The following is a 17,699-nucleotide window of genomic DNA, read 5'->3' as shown; positions in this document are numbered from 1 at the left end:
ATTTTAAATGCAGGCTCTAACACAACAACATGTGGAAAAAGTCAAGGGGTATGAATACTTTCTGAAGGTTCTGTATATGTGCAGGGAGGCTACCTGGTGGCTACACTAGCTACCCGCTGCCATTCTGTGATTTTATTTGACCATGGGAAAAAGAGCTACAATGTTAAAACTGTAATATGGGTATGACTTGAGCACCAGCCAGGTGTTAACTGAGGTTTAAGTCTCTCATTGCTTCCGTACAATGGGTGACCTTTGCTCTTCCAGGTTACAAAAGTCATGTTACCCATGCCAACTACCAACCTATCTGGCCTGTGCTGCAAAGCGTTTCATAGAAGGCTCTGCAGGGTATTCTATTAGTGTGATTCAATACCAAAGGTGATTGGGCTTATCCCCCCGGTTTACAATCTACCCACAAATTGTATTCAGCAATCCATCATTGCATCACCTCACCTGTCAGATATGATATTCTTTAATCTCTTGGTTTTAGTGTCTGTAGCTTAAAATACACCATGACCTGTACTGTGGCCAGATGTAAACTAAAACCCACATATGTTGGCATTATGGCTGATGCTAGAACACAGGCATCAGAAGTGCCTTGTTCAGTCTGATTGACTCAAATCAGATGCTATTCTCTCTTGTATCTTCTATTGAATTTGGTCTCCTTTATAAGATGTACCAAAAAGTCATTGGTTGTTTTTAAATATTTGTTGTATGTTACGACATCTGGTAGCTTCAATTGCACTATATCCAGTTTGTTGCCCCAAGACTATAAGGTGAGAGAGAACATATACCACAGCATCTCTGGTGTTGTCCATAGTGGTGAAGGACCACGTTATAACTCAGTCTACCGCTAGAGGGCGCATGGTACTTAAAAATAACAGTGAGTCTTTACTGATCAAACTCCCTTGGGTTTCAGTAGACCTGCACACAGCACAGGGATTTGGTTCCCTCGCGGTCCAATCAGTCTCAGCAGCATGCGTCGATTGTGCTCAATATTCAATCACTTTTTAACTGCAGTTTGTATTACATCAAATAGCTGTTGGCTGCATCCACTCAAACGTGCTCAGAAGCTTTTTTTGTGCACTTGTGTAGCCTACTGTAGTGTACACCTAATGACGGTGCGACAATTTATCTGAGAGTAGGCTATACTATCTCAATTAAAAAATAAGACCTCGATGGTTCACTTGGTGAATGCTAAACGGTGATGAAGATTTGGGAGATTTCTAACAATAGAATTGTGTCCTACTTTTTTACTGAAATAACAAAAGCTTATATTTTTACATGTAGGCTATATAATTATGTTCAGTCAAAAGCTCATTCTAAATGCAGTTCTTATTGGCGAGTCAAGATCCATTCCGTCTAGAATGTTTGAGTCAGAACTGCGTTGCCACTTCTCTACCATAGTTTATTTTTGCCTGATCCCATAAAGCCATTCACCTAGAGTGTAATTTTTTTAATTTTGTTTTCGTATGCATGTGTGTGCTTGAACATGTCTGATCCAAATAGATTCCCAGCACGTCAAACCGCCCGAATCTTATAAAACATTCATTCGTGTGCAGTCCCTGATCCAGACCCATAAAACATTCATCTTTGGACTCTCTCGATTGAGTGCCCCTCTCTTCCCGCCCCGCCCTCTCTTTTTTCACGACTCCATGCAAACGCATACTGTATCGTGCATGGCAGTGCAGCCAATATACAACCATACACAGCGGCTTCTTCTCATTTAGGCCTACCTCGTTCGGATTACAGCCGGGTAGAAATCAGACAGGATATGTACCACAGTATCCATGGATTTATTTTTTTATTTTTCTGTCTATTTTTGATTTTCCAAATTCTGGAACTTTGAGCTCTTTGTGTGTTTTTTTGTTGCTTGTTTGTGCATCCTTTTGGAAGGGCGCTCTGCGCTCCCGTACGTTGTGTGTTGGTTGAAAGGTCCCAGTTTGGATATTACACTCTAGTTTGTCTTCGCTCACACTGGCCCAAATGACTGAGCGCTGTTCCAGCCTTCTGTCGGCTTCAGCAGGAAAGCCGTCTAAAGTTTGAATATAACCGTGGTTTAGGGGGTCCGTGACTGCACAGTGAACTGGATTTGCAATTATCTATCGATTGCAACCGAGAGCGGATATACAGTCTCTGCAAACAGAGTTCCCTCTGCTGGATTTATTCAACTACTGTTATTTATTCATAAATCATGAAGACCAGTCTTGTTGAGGGTAAGTACACAGATAACCAACCGCCCAGAAAGTTGTTTATAGGCTACATTGACTAGGATGGTGCAGGTGCATGATTGTAAATTAGGCTATGGACTAATACAATCGAAATAGAGCAAGGTCATTGCGCTCCGCATGCTGCTGCTACATTGAGAAGGTAACGTGGAGGGGACCATTTGGACAAATATGAAATATTTCTTATTGAATTTCAAACTAGCATACTAAACATAATGCAATTTGACTCAGTGCTTTGTGAAAGCAAAGTTATCATTATATTTAGGCTACCTCTTACCTACATAAAAATGATTTACAAAATAGAATAGTAGTCTCTGTTCGTCTAGCTCTGACACTATAGAATCAATAATGTTGAAATTTGAGTGGGACAATTGATTTGTATATCTCCTGTTATGGATAGTCATTCATTCATTGCAGTAACAAACAACCTCACACCGAGTGACTTTGATGGTTTCAATAATGATGATATATCTGACATTCTACCACTAGCCTATTTGACCAAAGGACAGTTGCATCAGTATATTTAGACAAAGCTTGCAATAACAATGTGCCATGGGATTTCGTAACTTCGTCCACACCTATTTTGGCCCGTTGCTGCCATGGCCATTAGGAGCTGCTCTTTGATGAAGTCTGCAGACGGTCTGCTTGGATGCTCAGACCGATCGGATTATATCGCTCTGTAACTGCTTCTTTACCAATGATTGATTGTGTATTGGTGGCCCACCCTTATAACAAAAACATCATGAACAATTTCAGATGTATAAGATATATAATAATAAATCATGTAAAACGTTCACGAAAGTCAGACATTTGGTTTTTGGCCACATGTTGAAGTTTCACATGAACATTTTTTTTTACACGTTTATTTTTCACATTATTATTTACACCACTTCCCGCTACATCTGGTCACCCATCCAGGGACCGACTAGGTTTAGCTGCAGAGGCAAACCAGCAGTGAGATGCAGGGTGCTATGTTGCTGGAATGAATCTGCTAAAACTTTCAACTGGAAAAAGAGCAGTAAAAGCGAAAGCCAGCGTAACATTACCAGAGATAGGGAAAATTGCAGCCACTCTCAAATCCATAGACTATACTATGGATTCAAGGACTGACCATCCATAATGTAAAAAATGTAGTTTTAAAAAGAAAGGCGGCTATACACAGTTTATTTACATTTACTTTGTTTAAAAACATTGGAGTAAATGTGGAATTTTCTTACATGTGGAACTGCAAGTTTGATTTTCGCTTTCACATGTGAACATGCAACTCCACATGTGAAAGTGAGATTGTCATGTGGAGTTTTTTTTTTACATGTGAAACTGATGAATGTTTCACAATTCACGTGAGGTAAAAACATGCTTTTCTCCTCACGTGAAAAGGTGGTCTTAACAAAATGTAATACATTAACCCTTTGATGCATACAATCACATATTTGTGATCATTGTTGAGTGGTCCCTGCAGCGTATGATCACAAATATGTGATTGGAACAGTAGCAACAGAACGTATGACAAACGCGTCCAAACAGCGTTGTTGTCGGAAAAACATCGGAACAATGTTTTGTACTGATGGGAAATAAAGGTCTTCGCAAATGTATTCCTCAATTTCACCTTTTATTGTAAAACATAAATGCAAACTTCATCATCCAAACATCACATGGAACACATTCATAGCTAAACTCATTCCATAAACCAGTCTAAATAACAGGTTGCACTGACAAAAACCAAAAGACAAGTTAGCAACCTAACAGCTAGACTTGTTTACAATGTACCACATCTCCGGTGAGCACAAGAGAGAAATGTAATATTGTTTAGAGAAGAGATGCGTGTCAGCTAAGCTAACAACAGCAACATTTTTATGATGGCAGCCATGTTTCTTTAGGTTTGATTTGGTGAAAACTCCCTAATCCTAGAATGCCATTCAATATTAGATGCAAATGAACAAAGTCAAAGATGGCTGCTCCCATTTGCCTGAAAAATGTTGACTTAGTTTAGCCAATTTTCAGCATATTACAAATATTAATTGTACTTGTTATAGTGTATACAAGAACTGGAGCACATGCATATACACACACTCATTCAAATAAACGCATACAAGAACACACACATACATGTAATTAGAGGTCGACCGATTATGATTTTTCAATGCCGATACCGATTATTGGAGGACAAAAAAAGCCGATACCGATTAATCGGCCGATTTTATTTAAAACATTTATTTTTATTTTTATATACTGTATATACAGTGGGGCAAAAAAGTATTTAGTCAGCCACCAATTGTGCAAGTTCTCCCACTTAAAAAGATGAGCCCTGTAATTTTCATCATAGGTACACTTCAACTATGACAGACAAAATGAGAAAACAAATCCAGAAAATCACATTGTAGGATTTTTTATGAATTTATTTGCAAATTATGGTGGAAAATAAGTATTTGGTCAATAACAAAAGTTTATCTCAATACTTTTTATATACCCTTTGTTGGCAATGACAGAGGTCAAACGTTTTCTGTAAGTCTTCACAAGGTTTTCACACACTGTTGCTGGTATTTTGGCCCATTCCTCCATGCAGATCTCCTCTAGAGCAGTGATGTTTTGGGGCTGTTGCTGGGCAACACGGACTTTTTCAACTCCCTCCAAAGATTTTCTATGGGGTTGAGATCTGGAGACTGGCTAGGCCACTCCAGGACCTTGAAATGCTTCTCACGAAGCCACTCCTTCGTTGCCCGGGCGGTGTGTTTGGGATCATTGTCATGCTGAAAAGACCCAGCCACGTTTTATCTTCAATGCCCTTGCTGATGGAAGGAGGTTTTCACTCAAAATCTCACGATACATGGCCCCATTCATTCTTTCCTTTACACGGATCAGTCGTCCTGGTCCCATTGCAGAAAAACAGCCCCAAAGCATGATGTTTCCACCCCCATGCTTCACAGTAGGTATGGTGTTCTTTGGATGCAACTCAGCATTCTTTGTCCTCCAAACACGACGAGTTGAGTTACCAAAAAGTTCTATTTTGGTTTCATCTGACCATATGACATTCTTCCAATCTTCTTCTGGATCATCCAAATGTTCTCTAGCAAACTTCAGACGGGCCTGGACATGTACTGGCTTAAGCAGGGGGACACGTCTGGCTAGGATGATCGAGCAGCAGTGAGGGCTCTTCGATACTGCATGGTACTGTCTTTCCAAACTAGTCGGAAGACTTCCAGTTTGGTGGAGCGCCATTTCCGTTCCAATTTTCTGGAAGCTTGCTTCAGAGCTCGGGTATTTTCTGTATACCAGGGAGCTAGTTTCTTATGACAAATGTTTTTAGTTTTTAGGGGTGCAACTGCATCTAGGGTATTGCGCAAGGTTAAATTGAGTTCCTCAGTTAGGTGGTTAACTGATTTTTGTCCTCTGACATCCTTGGGTAGGCAGAGGGAGTCTGGAAGGGCATCAAGGAATCTTTGTGTTGACTGAGAATTTATAGCACGACTTTTGATGCTCCTTGGTTGGGGTCTGAGCAGATTATTTGTTGCGATTGCAAACGTAATAAAATGGTGGTCCGATAGTCCAGGATTATGAGGAAAAACATTAAGATCCACAACTAGGTCCAGAGTATGACTGTGASAGTGAGTAGGTCCAGAGACATGTTGGACAAAACCCACTGAGTCGATGACGGCTCCGAAAGCCTTTTGGAGTGGTTCTGTGGACTTTTCCATGTGAATATTAAAATCAACAAAATTAGAATATTATCTGCTATGACTACAAGGTCCGATAGGAATTCAGGGAACTCAGTGAGGAACGCTGTATATGGCCCAGGAGGCCTGTAAACAGTAGCTATAAAAAGTGATTGAGTAGGCTGCATAGATTTCATGACTAGAAGCTCAAAAGACGAAAATGTAAATGTAAAATGTTAAATTTGCTATCGTAAATGTTAGCAACACCTCTGCCTTTGCGGGATGCACGGGGGATATGGTCACTAGTGTAACCAGGAGGTGAGGCCTCATTTAACACAGTAAATTCATCAGGCTTAAGCGATGTTTCAGTCAGGCCAATCACATCAAGATAATGATCAGTGACTATAATTGCCCTTGAAGTTAGGGATCTAACATTAAGTAGCCCTATTTTGAGATGTGAGGTATCACGATCTCTTTCAATAATGGCAGGAATGGAGGAGGTCTTTATCCTAGTGAGATTGCTAAGGCGAACACCGCCATGTTTAGTTTTGCCCAACCCAGGTTGAGGCACAGACACGGTCTCAATGGGGATAGCTGAGCTGACTACACTGACTGTGCTAGTGGCAGACTCCACTAAGCTGGCAGGCTGGCTAACAAGGCCACTCTGCTCACGCAATATGTTGTGTACACTCCTAAAAACACAGGATTATAGTAAGAAAGCCTCAGATTACAGTAGCCTATAGTGTGTTTGTGTTTCACAACTCCAAATCCTACGGCCAACATCTATTTGTGTATTCCATTTGATATGTCCACAGCTGATGTAAAATCATTTGAATCCCATTTCATTGGCATGCAACATGGAATGGCTCCCCAGTGCTCTATAAGCAAATGTTCATCATTCACTTTCTGTTGTGATTTAGTATTATGCTTAATGACACACAACCAAATGTGCTGATATCTCAGTGAGTTGTACAGTTGTAAATTGCACACTTCAAAAGCCTTTACTGTGAATGGATTCATCAAATAGACTGTCGTGTCATGTGTTTAAACTGTCACAGCCAAAGCAGGTTTAATGTATGCTATTTCTCATTCAGCCAGCATATGATCAAATACCAACCACCTCCCTTGGAGTAGCTGTTGCTCTGGGGCTTCTTTCTTTTATTTCCTGTCAATTGCCAATCAAAGCCAATGTAGGACAAACTAATGGATCAAATCATTACACGGAGCTGAATGCTTTAATTCCATGAGCTTTTAAACCCAAACAATGAGGACTCTGCTAATATTTTGGCGACAATCTGCCATTTGCTCCATTTTTGTAAATAGGCTGCTTGAAGTGACAAGATATGAGGTAGCAGAATGTTTGGAATATTCGAGCTGAAAGAATGAATGGAAGAGAAACATGAAAAACAAAGCTTGATTAGCATATACACTGCAATAGGTGTGATCAAACATCATATTGGTATAAATTCGCACTAAAACATGGCAGCCTCTGTATTCTAAAAGGGAATTTAAAATAGATTTCTGAATGGGCGTGTTTGAGAGGTACTGAGAGAGAGATGGGAGAATGAGGCAAGAGACGAGAGAGAGAGAGGGGGGTTATAGAAATAGAGAGCCTGGAGGGAAAGGCAGAGAGACAGGAAAGGGGGGCAGGCAGTTAGTGTGTGAGAGAGAATTATTATTTCCAAAGCTCAACTTCTTTTTGAGTGAATTCTCCTCAATTGTTTCCTATTAGAAGAAAATATATACTGCCAATGTATTAGTCATGCATCTAAAAGCTTTGGAGGGTGCATATTATGAAAGATGAGGTTGAGAGGAGAAGGTAGTAAGGGGGAAGGAGCGAGAGTGGGAGGAAGAGAGAGAGGGACAAGATGAAGAATAGAGTGAGAGAAAAAGAGAGAGGGCTGAGTGAGAGTGCAGGAGTATGTAACACCAAGAGAGACAACGAGAGAGAGAGAGAGAAAACAAACGAGTAGCTTCCACATTTCCCCTCCATGCAATGCAGTCCCATGTGCAGGGACGTTTCTAACATGCTGACCAGACCGGACACGTCGTGTGCGCGAGCGTCGCAAAATACATTTAGAAATCCATGTTATTCATTTATTACACAAACTTCTCGCGAGCGTCTGCGACGCCAAGGGCTAAAATAGAACTCATTCCTATTTCTGACACAGATCGCGCTGCAAGTCCTGCCTCTCCCATCTCCTCATTGGTTTATAGAAGCAGGTACCCACGTGCCATCTCCTCATTGGTTATACCCACGTGGGTGATTGAAAGACGAACTGCTTTGCCGGTAGTCGTGGTAATACAATGAACGTTTAGATGCGATCACCATATAAGTTAAACAATGAAAAGCCTGGAAGGAGGAGAGATGACTAGAAACAATTCGGTTGGCTGTTTTATGTGTGGATTAATTGTCGGAGTAGAGGTCCTTGTGCATTTCAGGTAAAATAACAACTCAATGTTTATATCCCAGGACAAATTAGCTAGCAACAGCAAGCTAGCTAAATAGGACAAATTAACGTTAGCTAGCAAGTGCACGCTAACTAGCTAAATTGCCATACATGTTTAATGCTTTTCGACCTGTCCCCAAATTAATGTCATTGGTTCAGAGTTTGTTTTGATATTTTAACCTGCATGTCGTGATCGCGTTTGGTGTGGGGAGGCAAAATACATTTATGCACGATAGCGCACGCACGCAACCGGTTTGGGTTCCGTGTAAGCGAGATTTGGTTGGGGGGCAAAAACATTTAGTAGCCCCCCCTCATGGCGGCAGAGAGACAAATATGCAGTTTTAAAGTACATTTTCCTACACATCTTGCCATGGGGTGCAGAGAAAATGTTGCCGTTTTAAAGTACATTCTCTGCAATTCTACACATTCTGCCATGGAAAGGAGTGAAAATATTACAGTTTTAAAGCTACAAACATGGATCTTAATTTGACCAGTATTGTCACAGCAAAATAATCGTGCAACAACAGGATTTTAACATTTAGTCCATAATGTTGCTTGATCGGTAGTTATTAGCTAGTTATTTTAGCTAATAACTGGCCAAAATTTGCCTACATGAAAAATGCAATAGTGTTAATATAACATTTTGTTAGTGCAAGTTCAGTGAAATATGAATTTATTTTCTGCATTAAATTCTCAAATTAAGTTCCTATGTAATTTCCTGCACATTTTGCCATAAGGTTGAGAGTAATTTGCAGTTTAAAAGTAAATTTCCTGCAGTTCTACACATTTTTTGTGAAAAAATTGCAGTTTAAAAGCTAATTTCCTGCAATTTTACCATGTTCATATGATATCTGAGTGAGAAATCAATGGGGGCCCCCTGGAGGTCAGGGCCCCTCGTTACTACAAGGTTTAGATAGTTATTAATCTAGAAAATGTTGGCTGACATGGGCTCCTGAGTGGCGCAGCACTATAAGGCAGTGCATCTCAGTGCTAGAGGTGTCATTACAGACCCTGGTCGAGTCCATGCTGTATCACAACCAGCCGTGATTTGGAGTCCCATGGGGCGGCGCACAATTGGCCCAGCGTCATCCGGGTTAGGGTATGGCTGGCATAGAACGTCATTATAAATAAGAATTTGTTCTTAACTGACTTGCCTAGTTAAATAAAAGGTTAAATAAAAAATTGAAACAATTGACAGTGACTGCTGATGCATTACTACATTTAGAAATTGTACATTTTGTATTCTACTATCTTAACTAACAGTAAGTTGAGATTCCGACTGACCCCCCCCCGCATACTAGGATCGGTTTGCTCCTAGCAGAACTCAGCTATGCGAAGAGAACGTCTCTGCCTCACATACTCTCTCAAAAGACCTTCGCTTAAAAAAAAGCAGCAATATAAGACACTGTAGCAACAACATAGCCAGTATTAATCCAAGATAAATCAAGAAATCTAGAGAGAGAAAAAATGTTGCAGTGGTCTTAGTCGGGCAATTTTACATCCAAATAAGATGTTTGGTGCAGTGGAAAACTAGTGGAAAACTAGTCGTCTCTTGTTGAATGACAACAAACACTTCATTGAAGAATCCTGTCCATAATTTCCACTCCTACTAGTAGTAGTACTGTTGACCAATCACTGACGAAGGGGCGTAGACTTCGGTTCCGAACACTAAAACAAACAAAAACGTAATCGTTTTTTTTGTCATATAATATATGCGCAAACTATTTTGACTGGGAAGAATGTGACAGACTTAGTCGGCCACTTATGGCTTAGTCGGCCACTTAGATAAGGCTCTGCCCATGTGGATAGAGTAGTGCTGATAAAAGGTGTTGCGTGTGTGTGCTCCTACCCAGGACTCTTCCCATGAGGTTTAAGATAAACCACCCAGGGGTCAATTACAGTCAGCACAACATATGTTTTGGTATTAAGCTGATACGCAACCCAAGACCCAATTACAGATAGAGGAAGGAAAGTAGCCCGGTAGAGGGAATCCAACTGTACGCAGTTAAAAAATCATAAACAACTCTGCCAGGGAAAGATTGGTTGAGTCAACATTGTTACCACTTCACATTATTTCTCCAGAATTTTTCTAACGAATTGCATTGCATCAATGTGCCTTTTGATTTAATTTGATAAAATGCATCAAACTGTTTTTATCCTTGGTTTCCAGCAAAATTCGACAACAGCATTTTTCAAGGTTTGGTTAATTTCAAATTTAAGTCATATTTGCCAACATTGGAGGTTGATATGATGCCTTTTRATAGTGGGAAGTATATAATCTACACCAGTTAGAGGAGAACACAACCACCATGTACAATTGCAGTATAAGTGAAGTCAACCCTGATGAAGGCTAAATGCCAAAACGTTTCAACAATAAAGAAGCTCTTTTGAAGTGAACTTCCATTGTTATCCAAGAGTGGCTGAGTATTTTCCTTTCTTCAGTTTGCTCTTCTGTTTGTGCACGTCTAGCATTCTTTTATTTTTTCAAGTACAGTATACACCAGGTTTCACACTTCCTAAATTGACACAGTCTGATTAATTCCATCAACGTCTCTGATTTATGACTATATGTTTGTTTTACTCCATGTGTAACTATGTGTTGTTGTATGTGTCGAACTGCTTTGCTTTATCTTGGCCAGGTCGCAATTGTAAATGAGAACGTGTTCTCAATTTGCCTACCTGGTTAAATAAAGGTTAAATAAAAAAATAAATAAAAATTCTATAATAGACAAAACACACTGACGACAAACAGTTTACAGCACCGGGGGACCTTTTTCTGTTCATTTTCAGATGATTCTACATGTTGATTCGCAACTGTTTGTCGCCACCAGAAGGTGATAGCTCGTTCATCTTAGCGGTGTCTAAAAATTAAGTTCAAGTATCTTTAAACCTGACCTAAATTCTAAGGAACAGCAACACATTGGACACAAGGGACATCCTTCACACGAAGTGCCTAATTGACTAGCAAGGAGATACCCTCTCACAGGAATCAACCACAGATTCCATAGAGAATACTGCAACGGGGTGCTAGAGGTGTTAGTTCGTGGATAGTATTGGATTGCATTGGAAGGAACTATCCACTGATTGTGAATCTTCAGGGTAATAGGTTTGTCACAAATGGCACCCTATCCCCTGGTCAAAAGTAGTGCACTAAATAGGGAATAGGGTACCATTTGGGACAACTCATGTTTAGTGAATCCTGATTAACCTCAGTTCTTCAGGGGAACACTTTGTAATTGGCTCGGCAGGCTAGCCCTCATGAAGTGCTGTGTTGATGTTTACAGAGAGGGAGAGAGAGAGAAAGCAAGAAAGGCCCCAGAACCATCTCTGCAGGTTAGCCCATGTCTTTCAAACCCGTCATTACTAATCAGTAGACCGAGAGACTAAGTGGATAAATTAAGAAAATGATATCAGTTTATACAGAAAATAAGTAGAGAAAAAACAAAGCCTGCTGAGAGAATGTAATTTAGATTATATGTTTCTAATCCCCTCTTTGGGTTATTGCCTGACTGTTGGAATTTTATATTTGGAAGGGACAAGGTTCTGGGATGCTACAGCGACAGCCTATGAAAAATGTAGTTCCTCCCTCAATCGACCGACATAGGATAATTTTTTTTATTTGTCTCTTTCTTCAGGGTAGGGCCTATAACCCCTCCAAGAGCCGGAATGAAATTTGAGTTACGCAACAGATTTATTTATGTGCTTAAAAAATCCACTCTAACATAAACGGTATCATAATCCTTTAAAGAAGCCTACGCATGGCAGGCAAGATCAAAACCTCACCAATGTGCTCACAGCAACATCATGCAATATTATGACAGCTCACATGCAAGGGAAGTATGTTTATCAATATGCAGATCAGATGCTCAATTTACATCACACGCCAGATATGATACATCATACAGCCAACCATCTGACCAACCACACAAAGCCCCCGGGGGTATCCACTATCTCATTATCTCCACTATCCATCACATCTGTTGGATCTGATGCTCCTATCATGGTAATACTGTATCAGAAATACACTACATGGGGGGCCTCCCGGGTGGCGCAGTGGTGGCACTGTGCAGCTGTGCCACCAGAGACTCTGGGTTCGAGCCCAGGCTCTGTCACAGCTGGCCGTGACCGGGAAGCCCATGGGGCGGCGCACAATTGGCCTAGCGTTGTCTGGGTTAGGGAGGGTTTGGCCGGCAGGGATGTCCTTGTCTCATCGCGCACTGATGACTCCTGTGGCGGGCCAGGCACAGTGCACGCTGGCCAGGTCGCTAGGTGTACGGTGTTTCCTCCGGCACATTGGTGCGGCTGGCTTCCGTTGGATGCGCACTGTGTTAACTTCTTGACGCTAGGAGGCAGAATTTTTATGTTTGGAAAAATAACGTTCCCAATGTAAACGGCCTATTTCTCAGGCCCAGATGCTAGAATATGCATATAATTGACAGATTAGGATAGAAAACTCTAAAGTTTCCAAAACTGTCAAAATATTGTGTGTGAGTATAACATAACTGATTTTGCAGGCGAAAACCTGAGGAAATCCAACCTGAAATGGCTCTTATTTTGAAAAATCCCTGTTCCATTGCCTGCCTATCCTCCATTTAAAGGGATATCAACCAGATTACTTTTCCAATGGCTTCCACAGGTTGTGAACAGGCTTTAGACATAGTTTCAAGCTTTTATTCTGAAAAATGAGCGAGATTTATCAAAATGCGTCAGTGGATGACCAGGTGTCCTTTGATTAGTTCATGCGGGCGAAAGTTGTTGCTTGACATTTTCTTTCTCTCTAGTATTGATAGTTTACCGTCCGGCTGAAATATGATTGATTAGTTATGTTATAAACAACCTGAGGATTGATTATAAAAAACGTTTGACATGTTTCTACGAACTTTACGGATACTATTTGGAATTTTCGTCTTCCCTTCATGACTGCTGGATCCTGTTGATTTCTGAACATAACGCACCAACCAAATGGAGGTTTTTGGATATAAAAATAATATTTATCGAACAAAATAAACATTTATTGTGTAACTGGGAGTCTCGTGAGTGCAAACATCCGAAGATCATCAAAGGTAAGCGATTAATTTTATTGCTTTTCGGACTTTCGTGACCAATCTACATTGATGCTAGCTCTTCGTAATGTTTTGTCTAGTGATCGATAAACTCAAACGCTTGGATTGCGTTCGCTGTAAAGCATATTTTCAAAAACTGACACAATAAGTTAACCTGTTGAGGACAGAGGGCGCTGTTTTCACTTTGGGGGAAAATCGTGCCCAATTTAAACGGCCTCGTACTCAATTCGCATATTATTATTACTATTGGATAGAAAACACTCTCTAGTTTATAAAACCGTTTGAATTATATCTGTGAGTAAAACAGAACTCATTTTGCAGCAAACTTCCTGATCAGGAAGTGGAAAATRTGAAAACGATGCTCTGTTCTAGGGCCTGCCTATAAATGGGCTTGATACGTATAAGTATACATGCACGTCATACACCTTCCACTAGATGTCATTAGGCAGTGAGAGAAGAAATGGAGTGTTTATCTTGGTCTGAGGTGGAATAAAAGCTCTTGGCATGACGTATCACCCATTTCCTGTTTTCTGGAAAGCGCGAGAAGGAGCCTGGGATTGCCTTCTGGAAAGCTGTCGTTATAGACCACTAATATCTCCGGCTTTGATTTTATTTGATAAATGTGACAATATCATCGTAAAGTATGTTTTTTCAATATAGTTTTATTAGATTATTGAAATTTTTTCGGGACGTTAGGCGTGTTGATCGTCAAAAGTAGGACCCATTTTATGATGCTATTTCATATATCTGTCGAACATGTTGTACTAGTAGTTTGCGCCCAGATTTTGGGCACTCTCTCGCTATAACTAAGCTGGATGTCGAAATGAAGTTATTTTTTAGAATTCTATCACGGCGATGGCATTAAGAACTAGTGTATCTATCATTTCCTATACAACATGTATTTTTTAGTCATGTTTATGAATAGTTATTTGGTCAGAATAGGTGAGTTTTAGAAAAATATCCGCACATTCTGGGAAAAAGATGCTACGTTAGTACAATGTATAACCACTGATTTCAGCTCTAAATATGCACATTTTCGAACAAAACATAAGTGTATGTATAACCTGATGTTATAGGACTGTCATCTGATGAAGGTTTATGAAGGTTAGTGAAAATTAATATCTTTTGCTGGTTTATTCGCTCTCGCTAACGTGCCTATTGCTATCGCTAACGTGCCTTGATGAATGAATGCGGTAGTGTGGTAGGCTATTGTAGTAAGGCTAATATAATTGCTTATATTGTGTTATCGCTGTAAAACACTTAAAACCAAGCCGGAAATATTGGCTGGATTCACAAGATGTTGTCTTTAATTTTGCTGTACACTCATACGATTTTTCTCAGATAACTGTTGTATGACCGGATGTATTGTTAGATATTCACATGGTCTCTTAAAAATTATTCTGGCTAGCCTTCGGTGCTATTTTTGAGGTAGGCTGTCGAAGAGCTGCAATGGTAAAAAACTGATTTTTATACCTGCAAAAAATATGGGCCCCAAACCTTTTTTTTCGAAACAAAACCATAGATTTTATTGTGTAACATGTTTATAGGACTGTCATCTGATGAAGTGGTTTTCTTGCTTAGTAAATTGTTGGATCTGGTTATGGTTGGTTTGTTGCATGCGACCTGTTGCTGTGAAAAAATGTTGTCCTTTTGTATTTGTGGGGGGCTTAACATAAAGTATTGTTGTGTTTTCGCTCTAAAACATTTAAAAAATCGGACATGTTGGCTGATTCACAAAGGTATCTGTTCATTGTGTATTGGACTTGTTAATGTGTGAAAGTAAAAATTTCAAAAAAATATTTTTTTAAGTTCGCGCTCTGGCCTGTTTCAGTGGAATGTGGAGAGTTCCGCTAGCGGAACCCGGAGCCAGACAGGCTAAGCTGTGTTTTGGTATATTTCACTTGTGATATCATAAAATATATATTTTTATTTATTTATTTGGCGCTCTCGCAATTCAGCGTTGTTTAAAATGATCCCGTTAAAGGGATCCGTGCGCCAAGAGTTTCAGAAGCAGTGCGGCTTGGTTGGGTTGGGTTTCCCGAGTCCGCGGGGAGTTGTAGCGATAGGACAAGAACAGTAACTACCAGCAATTGGATACCACACAATTGGAGGTATCCTATATTATATATAAAATATATATATATATATACACACTGCTCAAAAAAATAAAGGGAACACTTAAACAACACAATGTAACTCCAAGTCATCACACTTCTGTGAAATCAACTGTCCACTTAGGAAGCAACACTGATTGACAATAAATTTCACATGCTGTTGTGCAAATGGAATAGACAACAGGTGGAAATTATAGGCAATTAGCAAGACACCCCCAATAAAGGAGTGTTTCTGAGGTGGTGACCACAGACCACTTCTCATTCCTATGCTTCTAGGCGAATGTTTTGGTAACTTTTGAATGCTGGCGGTGCTTTCACTCTAGTGGTAGCATGAGACGGAGTCTACAACCCACACAAAGTGGCTCAGGTAGTGCAGCTCATACAGGATGCACATCAATGCGACTATAGCAAGGGAAAAGGTTTGCTGTGTCTATCAGCGTAGTGTCCAGAGCATGGAGGCGCTACCAGGTGACAGAGCCAGTATCAGGAGACGTGGAGAGCCGTAGGAGGGCAACAACCCAGCAGCAGGACCGCTACCATCCGCCTTTGGCAAGGAGGAGCACTGCCAGAGCCTGCAAAATGACCTCCAGCAGGCCACAAATGTGCATGTGTCTGCTCAAACGGTCAGAAACAGACTCCATGAGGGTGGTATGAGCCCGACGTCCACAGGTGGGGGTTGTGCTTACAGCCCAACACCGTGCAGGACGTTTGGCATTTGCCAGAGAACACCAAGATTGGCAAATTCTCCACTGGCGCCTGTGCTCTTCACAGATGAAAGCAGGTTCACACTGAGCACAAGTGACAGACGTGACAGAGTCTGGAGACGCCGTGGAGAACGTTCTGCTGCCTGCAACATCCTCCAGCATGACGGTTTGGCGGTGGGTCAGTCATGGTGTGGGGTGGCATTTCTTTGGGGCCGCACAACCCTCCATGTGCTCGCCAGAGGATCCTGACTGCATTAGGCACCGAGATGAGATCCTCAGACCCCTTGTGAAACCATATTGCTGGTGCGGTTGGGCCCTGGGTTCCTCCTAATGCCAAGACAATGCTAGACCTCATGTAGCTGGAGTGTGTGTCAGCAGTTCCTGCAAGAGGAAGGCAGTGATGCTATGGACTGGCCCCCGTTCCCCAGACCTGAATCCAATTGAGCACATCTGGGACATCATGTCTCGCTCCATCCACCAACGCCACGTTGCACCACAGACTGTCCAGGAGTTGGCGTGCTTTCAGTCGCATGGGTCTGGGAGGAGATCCCTCAGGAGACCATCCGCCACCTCATCAGGAGCATGCCCAGGCGTTGTAGGGAGGTCATACAGGCACGTGGAGGCCACACACACTACTTAGCCTAATTTTGACTTTTTTTAAGGACATTACATCAAAGTTGGATCAGCCTGTAGTGTGGTCCAACCCCCTGGATCCAACCCCCTGGATCAGCCTGTAGTGTGGACTCCAAATCCAGACCTCCATGGGTTGATAAATTTGATTTCCATTGATAATTTTTGTGTGATTTTGTTGTCAGCACATTCAACTATGTAAAGACAAAAGTATTTAATAAGAATATTTCATTTATTCAGATCTAGGATGTGTTATTTTAGTGTTCCCTTTATTTTTTTGAGCAGTGTATATATACATATATATATATTTTTTAAATACACTAAGTTACCAAAAGAATGTGGACACCTGCTCATTGAACATCTTATTCCTAACTCATGAGCATTAATATGGAGTTGGTCACCCCTTTGCTGCTACAACAGCCTCCACACTTCTGGGAAGGCTTTCCACTTTCCACTTTAGCCCTAGTATGCATGTGTGCATTGGTTGATGGCTCTTTGAACTAACTAATTGATGGGACTGCCCCTCTTGTTCTCTCTCACACGCACAGCGACTCTCAGGGAGGCTTCAGCATACAGAGGCCTATCTGGCAGAGCTGACACAAAGAGTTAATGAGGTCATCTTTACTCTGTACAAGTCTCTCTAATGGCATGACCAATACAGTACCATGTCAACTAAATGAACCTTATCTGCCACAAGGCACGTACGATGTCAAGTGAAGTGTCCTGGAATTATTGTAATCAAAAGGAGAGACCTTTAAATTTCTTAAAAAACAAGTCAACTTTCTTATTTAAGTACTGCAGTAATGGAGCTTGTCAACGAGCCGAGCCCCCTGTAGGTGATTCGTCGAGAGCCCAATCAGCAG

General features: G+C 41.0%; 1 protein-coding gene across 1 annotated transcript in view; it reads left to right on the top strand.

Annotated features, from left to right (window-relative positions):
* The first annotated feature begins 1,666 nt into the window (after window positions 1-1,666).
* LOC111973798 (reticulon-4 receptor-like) overlaps window positions 1,667-17,699 on the top strand; it is a 116,361-nt gene continuing 100,328 nt past the window's right edge. Inside the window, exon 1 of the mRNA XM_024001212.1 lies at window positions 1,667-2,213. Within this exon, the coding sequence (XP_023856980.1) occupies window positions 2,192-2,213 (22 nt within the window). The 5' untranslated portion in view covers window positions 1,667-2,191. The remainder of the gene's footprint in view (window positions 2,214-17,699) is intronic.

This window comes from Salvelinus sp. IW2-2015, linkage group LG15, assembly GCF_002910315.2.
Source record: "Salvelinus sp. IW2-2015 linkage group LG15, ASM291031v2, whole genome shotgun sequence".
NCBI classification, from domain to species: Eukaryota; Metazoa; Chordata; class Actinopteri; order Salmoniformes; family Salmonidae; genus Salvelinus; species Salvelinus sp. IW2-2015.
The sequence above is the reverse complement of the archived record's forward strand: the minus strand, read 5'-3'. Positions and strand labels throughout refer to the sequence as shown.